Raw genomic sequence first — 12,132 nt, 5'->3', positions numbered from 1 at the left:
GCAGAACGGCAATGGTTCTATGAAAGGAAACAAGGACCAAGAAAAACAGAAAGTGAATACCCGGCATCATTGCACAAACTGGCGGAGCACTGTCATTTCAAGCAGTTTCTAAATCATGCACTGTGAGACAGATCGCCAATCAAAGCAAAAATTATTAGCAATGGATGAAGACATTACGTTACATATTGCATACAAGTTTCTTGTAACTCTGAAATGGCAGATAAAAACTTGGATGTGGGTCAATCAGATCTACTGGTTGGGAGGTCTTCCTGCCTGTGATGTAATATTTTGGAGATGTTTTTGGGAGATAAATTGGTAAAATTAGAGTAGGTTACATACATACACACATTTTAAAACAGATCTTATTTGAAATAATGAAGAATTCATATTCAGTGAATGCTATGCACATTTCACAAGTAGCTGCTAATTGAAATGATGTCATGAAATGAATAGACCATTTTCTTGAGGGAGTCAGGAGGTCTGTGTTGAACATTTTTACAAGACTTCTAACCTTTCTGCAAAGTGCTCACTCAAAGGTCACCCCTGAGTTCTTGTTTACATAAAAACAACAGATGGGAGCTGGAGAAGGAGGGGGTTTTGCAATAGAGAGAGAGAAGGACATGTAGATAGCAGTTGGAATCTGAGATGGAGAGAGACAGTCACAGCTGAAACAAGCAGGAGAAGCTGGTTGGAACTGAAACAAAGGCTCCATAGTGGTGGATGGCTGTAAGTGCTATCTGTCTGATGTTTCTCTTGGAATAAGTGGAACAGAAAGGAATTCTGTGTTAGCCTGAAACAAAGAGGTTATCATCTGGAGAACCCTGATGGGGCAAGTTTCATCAGCAAGACCTCAGTACCTCAGTTGTGGAAATCTGGAACAACAAATCTCTCTCTGCAAGCCTACAGAGAACCTTCCTGAGAGGTAAACATTTACCTTTTGAGCACCAAAGCCTGGTGAACTTTATACATGTTAAATTCTGTGTACAGTATAAGACTTGTCTGCAACCAGTGAACTTGCAAGAATGGGAAGTGAGATTGAACTGTGAACCAAAAAACTTTTCTTAAATTTATACACACATTACATACATGTGTGCTTAGAACTAGAAAGGGGTTGGTTGGGTTAGTTAAGTTAATAGAGATAAGTTAAAATTCTATTCTGTTTTCATGTTTAAAGATAATTAAAAACAACTTTTTTTTAAATAACCATTTGTCGTGGTGAATATCTATTGCTGCTGGGGTTTGGGATCTTTTGGGCTTGTTACACCACCAACAATGCTTCTGTTGTGGGAAATACAATCACCAACTAGAAAACTGTTTCTTCAAAAATTCTAAATGCAACCATTGCAAAACAGAAGGACAAATGTGTCTTCATGTGCCCCTCAGTAACATATCTTGGGTTTACAATTGACAACGAGGGTGTGCGAATGAATCCAGCAGGAATAGAAGCCATTCGCAAAACCTCATACCCAACCAACAAATCGGAATTACAGTCCTTCTTAGGACTTGTTAATCACTTCTGAAAACATATCCCTAATATAACTACTGCCTGCTGAACCAATTATTCAAGAAAGATCAAACATGGTATTAGAACACAAAATTTAAGAACACAGTTGATTAACTAAAGTAAATACTGAAGTTAACAAATAAGGTGCGAATCCACTACAACCCGAGTAAAGATGTTTCACTAGCCATGGATGCTTCACCAGTGGGACTAGGAGCAGTATTATTCCAAATCACAGAAAACGTTGAGCAACCAATAGCATATGCTTCATGAATGTTAACCACAAGTGAACGCAATTACGCCAAACTAGAAAAAGAAAGATTGGCAATAATTTTTGGTGTACAAAAATCCTCTTAGTTTAATCCTGGGGCCACACAAAGGTATACCAGTATTAGCTATGACCAGAATTCAAAGATGGGCTATGCGACTAGTGGCATATAATTATGATATAAAGCATAAACAACAGCCACACATTATATGTGCCTTATCACACATACTGCTACTTGAGACAGAACAACAAGAAGAAATTATTAAATGGACAGCAGAAGCAACAGCCATCAACAAAAAACAACTTCCACAAATTCCCATTACAGCCCAGATGACCAGAAAGGAAACCCGAAAAAAGGCAACATTGAGCAAGATCCTATACTTCACCCTTAATGGGTGGTCCGAATCTGGTCATTCCAGAAGATCTAAAACCTTACCACACACGCTGCCATGAACTATCAGTCAAAGCAGGATATCTACAATTATTCCAACTAAATGGAAAACTACCATGTTATCAGAACTGAACCACAACCATCCGGGAATGGTATGAATGAAGGAACTGGCCTGGATGCAGGTCTCGTGACCCTCCATAAAAAGAGAAATTGAAAAAATAGTAAGAGAATGTCAGTCAATGCAGCCAAAAATGCCACAAGCCCAAGCTGACCCATGGAAATGGCCATTCAAACACTGGCATCGGATTCATGTAGACTTCGCTGGACCATTCATGGGTGAGACTTTCCTTATAGCTCTGGACGCACACTCCAAATGGCCAGTAGTTTCACAGCTGTAAAACACCAAAGCAGATCCCATGATTGACTGTCTATGCACTATCTTTCCCACTTACAGATTGCCTCATGAATTAGTTATGGACAATGGGCCTCAATTTACATCAGAACATTTTTTAAAATGTATGCGTGACAACAATATCAGACATATTTTGTCCACACCCTATCACCCAAGTTCTATTGGGGAGGCAGAATGTTTTTACAAGCATTCAAAAAAGGAATGAAACCATGAAACTTCTAAATGCCTTCTGGACACACAAAATCACAGAATTCTTATTGGAGTACAGAAACGCACCACATAACACACCTCAGCAGAATTAATGTTTGGCTGCAACCTGCAGACAGTCATCCAGATCTGGGTCTCAGATTGCAAAAAACAGCATCTCCACAAACCTCACCAAGAACATTGGAAGTGGGTGAGAGAATTCTGGTGCAAGATTATAGACAATATAAAGTCCCATGGGTGGTTGGAGTAATCTTACCAAGTTTGAGCCTCTGTGTGCATTAACTGACACTAAGGTCCATTAAATATTTCATGAACTGGATGAGTTGGAACCAGACCTGCCATGGCCTGCCCCAACCATCCCACCCCTCAGTCCAAGAAGGGAGAGATGGGCAGACACTGTCATGGTGCCGAGGATTCCAGTAACTGAGACACACACACAGGAGTGCAGCGAAGGCAGGCAGTCACCATTGACTTGATCGCCAACTCCACTATCTATGGGTCCTGAGCAAAGACCAGCACAGTAAACCACACCATTGCAGTCTAAAAGTGAAGGAAGATCACCTAAATGCTTTAAGGGTTATGATTATTATTAAATACTTTCCCTTTTATAATTATAATTACTTGTGAGATGTATTCTAATTCTCACTTGTAGTCCTGAGCCCAGTAAGCATTTATTGCAAGGGGTGAGGTGGGGGAAGAGTGTTGAGAATAAGTCCACCCTCTGCTGCACATCATGACGCCCATATCATGTCACCCTTCCATATATATAACCCTGTGTGTCAGTAGACATGTCAATCTAATAGAAGTAAAGGATGAAAAAGCATCACATCTCGAGTCTTAATTGTGTGAGTGCATACACACCAACCACAAGCAGCCACTCCATGTGCCAGTGTTACCACATAGGAAGCAGAGTTGCCTTCTGTGACTAGCGGCGGTTGGGGTCTGTGATTGGTGGCTGTGATATATCCAATGAAATGTTTAGAGGAAACTCTTTCTGTTCATTCGTCCAAATCGACCAATGATACTCGTTGCGTCCCCATTCCCTTATTAGCATAGCATGAGGGCACTGTCTATTTAAACCGCACTCGTTCTTTCTTAAGTTTATTTCTGTGTGTAATCGAGAGAAGAAATGCCTGACTCGAAACTAGCGTCCAAGAAGGGCGCCAAGAAAGCGGTGTCTAAGCCAACTGGCAAAGGCGGCAAAAGGCGCAGAAGGTCGAGGAAGGAGAGTTATGCCATCTACATCTACAAAGTGCTGAAGCAGGTTCACCCCGACACTGGGGTCTCCTCCAAGGCCATGAGCATCATGAACTCGTTCGTCAACGATATTTTCGAACGCATCGCGGGCGAAGCTTCCCGCCTGGCCCATTACAACAAGAGATCGACCATCAGCTCCCGGGAGATCCAGACCGCCGTGCGCCTGCTGCTGCCCGGGGAATTGGCCAAACACGCCGTGTCGGAGGGGACAAAGGCGGTGACCAAGTACACCAGCTCCAAGTAAAGCCCCCACCAAGTGCCGACGACTCGAACCGAAAACAACGGCTCTTTTAAGAGCCACTTCCAGTCTCATTGAAGGAGTTCTCCGAATCCCCCTGCGTGGAATTGGAGCAGAATGGGCTCTGGTTCTATTTGTTTCCGGGTTTGTGGAATTGCCGACGTGTTTGGGAGGTTGGTGTCACTGGCGATCTCATCCTCGTATCGCTCCTGTATTCCTGCCCGCTGGACTGACGGTAAATTAACCCTCCACAGCAGTTGGTCTGATTTTGAAATACTTTACCCACGTTTTTACAACCAGAGCCGATTAATGCAACTAAAAGTTGTTGATAACGTTATTAATTGTTGTGTTGGTGACATTTTAACTGGATTTCCCCGTATTGTAACAGCTGATCAGATTTCTACTCGGGAACATTATTGGATTGAACCCGAGAGTCTGTAGGTGCTGTTATTGCATTAAAAACATGAACCCGTTGGAGTAATACAGCAGGTCTCGCAGCGTTCACAGCAGGTAAAGGTATAACCAACATTACAGGCTTGAGTCCTTCAATATGCGAGTAAAAAGCAGGCAATGACTTGGCGCTGCCGTCTCGGATCCGCCTGCAGTTTGTAAACAGTGTCCCGTCCATAACGCGATGCTGTTTACATCAAATTCCCCCACTGTTAAGGTGTGAATCGGCATTATTCCCATCGGTTGAAAGAAGCGGAATATTAAATTACCGATCCCGGATCTGTGAATGAATTCTCCCGCGGTCTGTCTTACAAGCGCCGAGTTGGGGTTTCAAATAATTTTCTTGCGGTCTTTTCCAATGACAGTTTGGGAATTGAAGCTGTGACTTGGCGACTGTTCATTGATGTAGTCGCTCAGAAAGGACGTGGGGGCGGGACGATGCGATCATTTTCCGGAGAAATTGTGTGGAAGGCGAGAAGGAGAGGAATGGGCTGTGGGCAGCCAGGTCTGAAGCGGGCCGGAGGGACAATTTGTGGAAGGGCGAACGCCAGCTGAGGGTGTGCGGGGCATTTGTGTTTCGTGGATTTGTGTCCCCCCTCCCCCAATCTCTTTGTAGCGCAGAATTACCTTTACCTGCCCTTCTCATATTTCTGCTCCACCACCTTCCTTCGCCTTAATTAAACCGACCTTTGTTCCTTCCTTCCTCCAGCCCATTCTTCTCCTTTTCCCCTTGTGATAGTTGTGGGTGTCTTGGGTGGTGTTTTACAACTGAAACTTTATGGAAATATGAGATCCTTTTAGACAGCCACATGGATGAAAGAAATAGAGGGTTACGAAGCCAGAAGGGTTTAGTATTTTTTTGGTTGGAATATATGTCGTTCGACGCCACATCAAGGGCTTATACTGCGCTGTCGTGTTCGATGTTCAATTAGCCCTCACGATTCTGATTGGCAGGAGCAGATGCCAATCATACAGTGCAACGCAGCGATTGGCTACATCGCTGTCATGAACTGGATGGAGAGGAGAGAGTTTGAAGATCTGAGGCGGGCGGGGAATGTCATCTCTGATCCAATGTGGACATTTGTCACTGGCGGTCAAATTTCCACCAATCACACCGCTCAGAGGCTGCAGTCTGATTGGCTGTTCTTTATTTTCAAACCGCCCGCCAATTTCAGTGAAACTCTAATCACTTCACTGAAAATCATTTGAGTTGTTATAAATAGCATTTGAAATGTCGATTAATTATATCCCCAGCCTTGTGTGTGAATATCCGGAGCCGATTTACTGACCCGGTGCCGATTTGAGGGGCTTCAGCTCAGCCGGAGACGAGACAAGCGAGTGTTCCCGGACCAGAGTTTGGGGGGGGGGGGGGGGGGGGTAACCGGTGTCGACGGATCGCGCATCATCTTAGTAATTTCCAAAGAGAAAGTCTATCGGCCGAAGGTCACGTTTGTAAAATAGACGAGCCCTGACAAGCAGCAATGAAGGGAAATCTATGGGCAAGGGCAGAGAACGAGGACAGGAAATGAATTTCATGCCAACGTGGCGAGGGGCTGCTCTCTCCGTGAGGGGGTGGGTGGCTCTGAGAAGAGCCTTTGTGTTGATGCAGGGACAATGCAGGCAGTTCAGCCGCCGAAGCCATAGAGAGTGCGGCCCTGGCGTTTCAGAGCGTACACCACATCCATGGCGGTGACCGTCTTGCGCTTGGCGTGCTCGGTGTAGGTGACCGCATCCCTGATCACGTTCTCCAGGAAAACCTTCAGCACCCCGCGGGTCTCCTCGTAGATCAGCCCCGAGATGCGCTTGACCCCGCCACGCCGAGCCAGGCGGCGGATGGCGGGTTTGGTGATGCCCTGGATGTTATCACGGAGAACTTTACGGTGGCGCTTAGCTCCGCCTTTGCCCAGTCCTTTACCTCCTTTCCCTCTGCCTGACATGATGCCTCTTCACTCCGCTCTCTACTCAATAACACAGTCGCTGCTACTGTCTGCTTTTCTATGCAGCGCCCCGACCTGCCCGAGATACGCGCAGCCAAGAGGAGGGGAGGAGTCCGAGTCCGAGTGACGGCGGAGCACAGAGAGCGGCCTCTCATCTCCCAGCTCCGCCCCGTTTCCCGGCCGCAACCGCCAATTAACTACCGTTTATCAGCACTCAAACCGAAACTGTGTCCGAGAATAATGCACGCGGTTTATTTGAGAGGATTTTCTCAATACGGATGGATTGAAATGAGCTCCCTGACAATGAGCCGACGGTGATGTTCCTGTTAGGGCAGAGAACCCTCTGTAAGATGTGAAGTCGTCATAAAAACATGAGAATGAGGAGCTGGAGTCGGCCATCCGGTCCCTTTACAACAGTCACTGTACAAAAAGGGCACAGTTTTAAAACAGTTCAGTCAAACAGTTGGAAAACAGTCACTGCATTGTCAGGACACAGACATGGACAACAGTTACTGAATTGTGACAGCACAGACCTATCCAACAGTCATGTACTGCAAGGACAAAAACCTTACAGTTCTGTAAGATCACAAATCCTTACAATACTCTCTGTCCTCCAAGGGAACAGTCTTTTACCACTGTCACTGCACAGTGAGGATGCTGTCTTGTAAATGAGTTACTGCATTGGATACTGTACTGTAGTGTCTCTTGTCCACTCCTCCCTCCCACCAATCGTTCCCTTGGGATGCTACACCTGTGACCATAGGAGATGCTACACACACTCCCACAGCTCCTCCCTCACCATCTTGGGGCCCAAAAAAGTCCTTCTAAATGAAGAACCTTTCACGTGAATATGGTGCATCTGGTCCTCCTATTGTTGTCTCCTCTACTTCAGATGGACTAAGCCCCGATTGAAAGATTGCCTGGTTGATCACCTTGCCTCTGATGCAATAACACACTCCCAGTGGCCACCCATTTCATTTCTCCACCCCATTCCATCGCCGATACGTCTGTTCGTTGTCTCGTGCACTTCATCTTCCGACTGGTCACCCTTATCTAAACAGGTAGCATTAATATCAACCTCTCTAGCTTTCATTAAACCCCTCCTCCTCACTTCTTCCCCTAGCTCTGTCTCCTTTTGCACAATCAATTTTCACCTCTCCCCTTATCATATCCAATTAACACCTTTTGTGGGTCTGGATTCCTCCCCCAGCCAACATTGTTTGTATTTTGAGATTTCCGGGTTTTTGCTCATCCTGCTTATTCCTTGAAGAAGGGGCAGCACAGTTGGCGAAATGTTTAGCGCAACATCTTTACAGGGACAGTGATCAGAACTTGGGTTTGAATCCTACCCTATCTTTAAGGAGTTTATACATTCTCCCTGAGCCTGATGGGATTTCCTCAAGGTATCCAGTTTCCTCACACTGTTCAAAACATAGTGGATGTGTAGGTTAATTGGATAGTGTTGACCTTTCCAAATTGGGTAGCTGAAATGGTCTGTTATCATGCAGCATTTGCAATTTTAAACATTTAAAGGTAAACTTAAGATTTAAAGAGTTCAGGCTCAAAAATCAGCAATATATATTTGTCTCCTATGGATGCTGAATCTGCAGACTTGTTTCACATTGTACTGTACAGATGCAGACTTATATTAGTCTCTGAAATGGACAGTGTCATGTTATCCACTCTGAGAGGAAAAATAGAAAAGATTTATTGTTACATGGTTAAGAGTTGGTGCGGAGTAGGGGCTCAAACTTGTGGATCATTGGGATCTCTTCTTGGGAAGATATGAACTATACAAAAAGGTCAGGGTGCATCGAAACATTGGTCCCTCTCCAGTTTAGAGGCAAATAGGTTTTTGCTAGAGCTGTTGGGGATGGTTTAAACTAGCTTGACAGAGTATGGGAACCAGAATGTGAGTGCAGACAATAGAGCAGAAGCTGGAATCAATGGTTCAATGTGTAGTGGATTTGTGAGGAAGGGCATGCAGGGGTGATCACAAAAATATAGAATGATGGAGGGATAGAAATGTATTTATTTCAATGCAAGGAATATTTGGAATGAAGGAAATGAACAGAGCATGGATCAGCACGTGGAATTACGATGATGTGGTCATGACAAGGACTTGGCTGGTGGAAGGACAGAATTGGCTGATGCAGGTAATGAGGTTTAGATCTTTTAAAAGGAATTGGATGGAGGTCAGAGAGAAGGTGGGGGATAGCATTATTGGTCAGGGATAGTATCATGACTAGAGAAAGGGAGGATGCTGCCGATGGAGTCTCCACTGAGTGGGTGTGGGTGGAAATCAGAAATAGGAAGAGAGCAATCACTTTACTGGGAGAGGTCTATAGGTCCCAATTAGCACTTAGGACACTGAGGAACAGATAAGGAGGCAGATTTTGGAATGGAGCAGCAATTACAGAGTTGCTGATATGGGAGTTATGAACTTCTGTCATGTTGGCTGGCACCTCCTGACTGCAAGAGTGATAGATGTGACAGAATTTGTCACACGTGCCCAAGAAGAATTCCTGATGCAGTATGTGGAACAGCTGACTACAGGAGGGGCCATACTGTATCTTGTTCGGGGTGATGAACCTGCTCAGGTGGCAGAATTGCCTGAGGGCACATTTTGGTGATAAAAGCAGGCAAAATGGGAAAAGTGTTCAATTGGGAAATGACTAATTACAATGGGTTGAGACAGGAACAAGGGAGAGTATATTGGGAACAGATGTTCATAGGAAAAAGTACAGATTAAGATGGAGGATGTTTCGGGTCCACTTGCATCAGGTTCAAGATAGGTTGGTCCCACTAAAACAGGGTAGGAAAAGGGAAGCGTGCTTGACAAAACAGGTGAGGCAGCTAGGAAGCTTTCATTAGATTTAGGAAGTAGGAAACACAAAGGGCTCATGAGAATTATATGCTAACCATAGAAGAACATAAGAAAGGATATAGGAGAGCTTAAAGAGGCCATTAGAAGCCTTGCCAATTAAATGCATTAGAACCCCAAGGCATTTTATGCAGGTGTTAAGTCCAGCATAACAAGAATGAAGGTGAGGCCACTTAAGTGTAAAGAATCAAAAGGTGCCTGGAGGCATGACAGATTAGAGATGTCCTAAATGAATGCTTCTTCAGTATTCACCAGAGAACAGGACCTTGATCAGGGTGAGGTCCAAATGGAAAAAGATGTTGAAATTGAGTAAGGAGAGATGGACCTTCTTAGAAACATTAAGGTTGATAAAACCCTGGGGCCAGGCACGATATACCCAGGTTGCTGTGGGAAGGGAGAGAAGAGATACTGTGGCATTGGCTTTGATCTTTGAATCTCCTTCATCAGAGAGGAGATGCTTGATGATTGGAAAATGTGGTCCGCTAGTTTAAAAATAGCTAATAAAGAGAATACTGGGAATTATAGACTGGTAATGTACAGCACAGAGTGAGGCCATTCAGTCCACCGTGTCCTGCAGTTCAAATATTCACTCCCTCATTCCCGGCCCACAGCCATATTGGCTTGCGGTCTTCAGATGCTCTTCTAGCTCCTGTTTCCAGGTCTTGGGCTTTCTCCCTCCATTGGCCTCTCAAGCAGTGAGTTTCAGGACAGCTCACTCTGGGAGAAGAACATCTTCCTTAGCTTCTTCTCTACTTCCATCCATCCTGCATCATCTCCCTACCCCATCCCAGCCCCTCCAATGACTGACTTTTCTGCTGAGAGAGGTGTTCCTTCCTGTCCACACTTTCAAGGCCATTTGAGGTTTCCAAACCTCAGTTAAACTGCCTCTACCCTCCTACCTGTGAAAAAAAAATCAAACTACCACCACTCCCCCTGACTGTGAAATGACTCCAGCTCTGACACCAACCTCAGAAATCCTTCCAGTTTTGTCCCCAACTTGCTGTGATGTGTTGACCAGAAATGTACCAACTTCTGTCACTGTGGCTCATTTGTGTTTATCCAGATCCACCAGGGAGGACATCCCTGAACTATCATTCTTTCTCTCCCTTCAGGGAAGATGGGTGTAGTGTGTTTAACCGGCCCACATCACCCTCCATCAAGGACCCCTGGGTGTGCTCTCCAGAGCCCCTCTGTGACACTCTATCATTCACTCGGTGTTTCCTGGCCGTGTTTCTCCGCTTCCTGCATCACTTCTCTTCCGCAGATTGAACTGCCTCCTGTTTGATCAATACCCAGATTTACTCTTCACTAATAACCACACGGCCATTTATGTTCACCCCCACTCCCTGGTCCTTACACGTGTGGGGGTCAATTGCTTCTCATTGCCCTTCCTGGTTTTCAGTCCCTAGATCAGATCTCCTCACAAAGAGAATGACCTCAGCTGCTAGAATCCACCAAAGAGCAGATCTCCTTCAGTTCTGGAGTCATTTCAATCAATCCCTGCTACACCTTCCGTGGCGGCTTTCCTCCTGGAGAAATCCAGAACATGACATAGTTCTAATTGAGTGGTCAGCAATGGAAAGGGTGAAGAATTCCTGGGTGTCAACATCTCTGAAGATACGTCCTGGGGCCTCTATGTCAATGTAATCATGAAGAAGGCTCACCAACGTCTATATTTTATGGCACTTTGAGGAGATTCGGTATGACAGCAAAGATTTTTGAAAATTTCTACAGGTGTACTGTGGAAAGCATTCTGTCCATAATCTAATTCCACAAAGGTTGATGACAACCATATTTGGTGAGTAGGGATTTGTTCAGATCAGTTAGAGGTTCAAAGAAATGGGAAATTTAAATTTGCAACATCTCTCATCCTGGAATGAGCTCAGGCTCAGATTCAGATTTATTGGCAAGGACATCACATAACCCCGAGATCCTTTTTCCTGCCGGTGAGGCAGTACATAAAGATATTGACTCAACCTACACTTGTACATAAATTAAGAGATGCAAACAAACTGACTGCAATACAGAGAAAAAAAAATCAATAACGTGCAAAAGTTAGAGTCTTAAATAAGTCCCTGATTGAGTTTGTTGCTGAATGGTCTGACGGTGGTGGGGCAGCAGCTGTTCCTGAACCTGGTGGTGAGAGACTTGTGACTCCCACTGTTATCTCTTTCCCTCGGTGGGTTTTGTGAGTGGGTCCGGAGCGAACGCCTGGCGAAGTAGGGAATTCGTGTTCAAATATATCTGTCAGGAATTTGGGTTTTTTCTGCCCTATTTTTCAGTTTTACTTTGGCGACCTTTTCAAATTTCATGTCCTTTGGGCATTGGCGCTTATTTTCCGCTGTTACTTTTTTTGTGTTCACTTTTCATTGGTGAATGAGCCGCCGGTCACCAATGAGATGAAGTGCTGCTCCGCCAATCAGCAGCGCGCTCCGTATTCCACCCTCCCCCAACGAACCTGCAGGGAGGGCAAGTGCAAGAGGATTCCCTCATTCATTTTGCAAGAGTTCACGAAAATGCCTGTGTAGGACGAGGCAAAACTTGGTCCAAGGCAAAGTCTTGCTCGTCCCGGGCAGGACTGCAGTTC

General features: G+C 45.0%; 2 protein-coding genes across 2 annotated transcripts; one reads left to right on the top strand and one right to left on the bottom strand.

The window, feature by feature from the left end:
- The first annotated feature begins 3,900 nt into the window (after positions 1–3,900).
- On the top strand, positions 3,901–4,757 carry LOC138736423 (histone H2B 1/2-like). The gene has a single exon (XM_069885933.1). The coding sequence runs from the start codon at positions 3,909–3,911 to the stop codon at positions 4,278–4,280; it is 372 nt and encodes a 123-aa protein (XP_069742034.1). The 5' UTR covers positions 3,901–3,908; the 3' UTR covers positions 4,281–4,757.
- Positions 4,758–6,126: 1,369 nt separating this feature from the next.
- Positions 6,127–6,674, bottom strand: LOC138737578 (histone H4). Its single transcript, XM_069888239.1, has one exon. It carries the CDS (start codon positions 6,659–6,661, stop codon positions 6,350–6,352), a length of 312 nt encoding a protein of 103 aa, XP_069744340.1. The 5' UTR covers positions 6,662–6,674; the 3' UTR covers positions 6,127–6,349.
- Positions 6,675–12,132: the final 5,458 nt, after the last annotated feature.

This window comes from Narcine bancroftii, chromosome 6, assembly GCF_036971445.1.
Source record: "Narcine bancroftii isolate sNarBan1 chromosome 6, sNarBan1.hap1, whole genome shotgun sequence".
Taxonomy (NCBI): domain Eukaryota; kingdom Metazoa; phylum Chordata; class Chondrichthyes; order Torpediniformes; family Narcinidae; genus Narcine; species Narcine bancroftii.
Note: the sequence above shows the minus strand (reverse complement) of the source record. Positions and strands in the feature narration are given on the sequence as shown.

Bases quoted from the DNA above. Each gene is read 5' to 3' on its own strand.
- LOC138736423 (XM_069885933.1), top strand. From the start codon at position 3,909: ATGCCTGACTCGAAACTAGCGTCCAAGAAGGGCGCCAAGAAAGCGGTG.
- LOC138737578 (XM_069888239.1), bottom strand. From the start codon at position 6,661: ATGTCAGGCAGAGGGAAAGGAGGTAAAGGACTGGGCAAAGGCGGAGCT.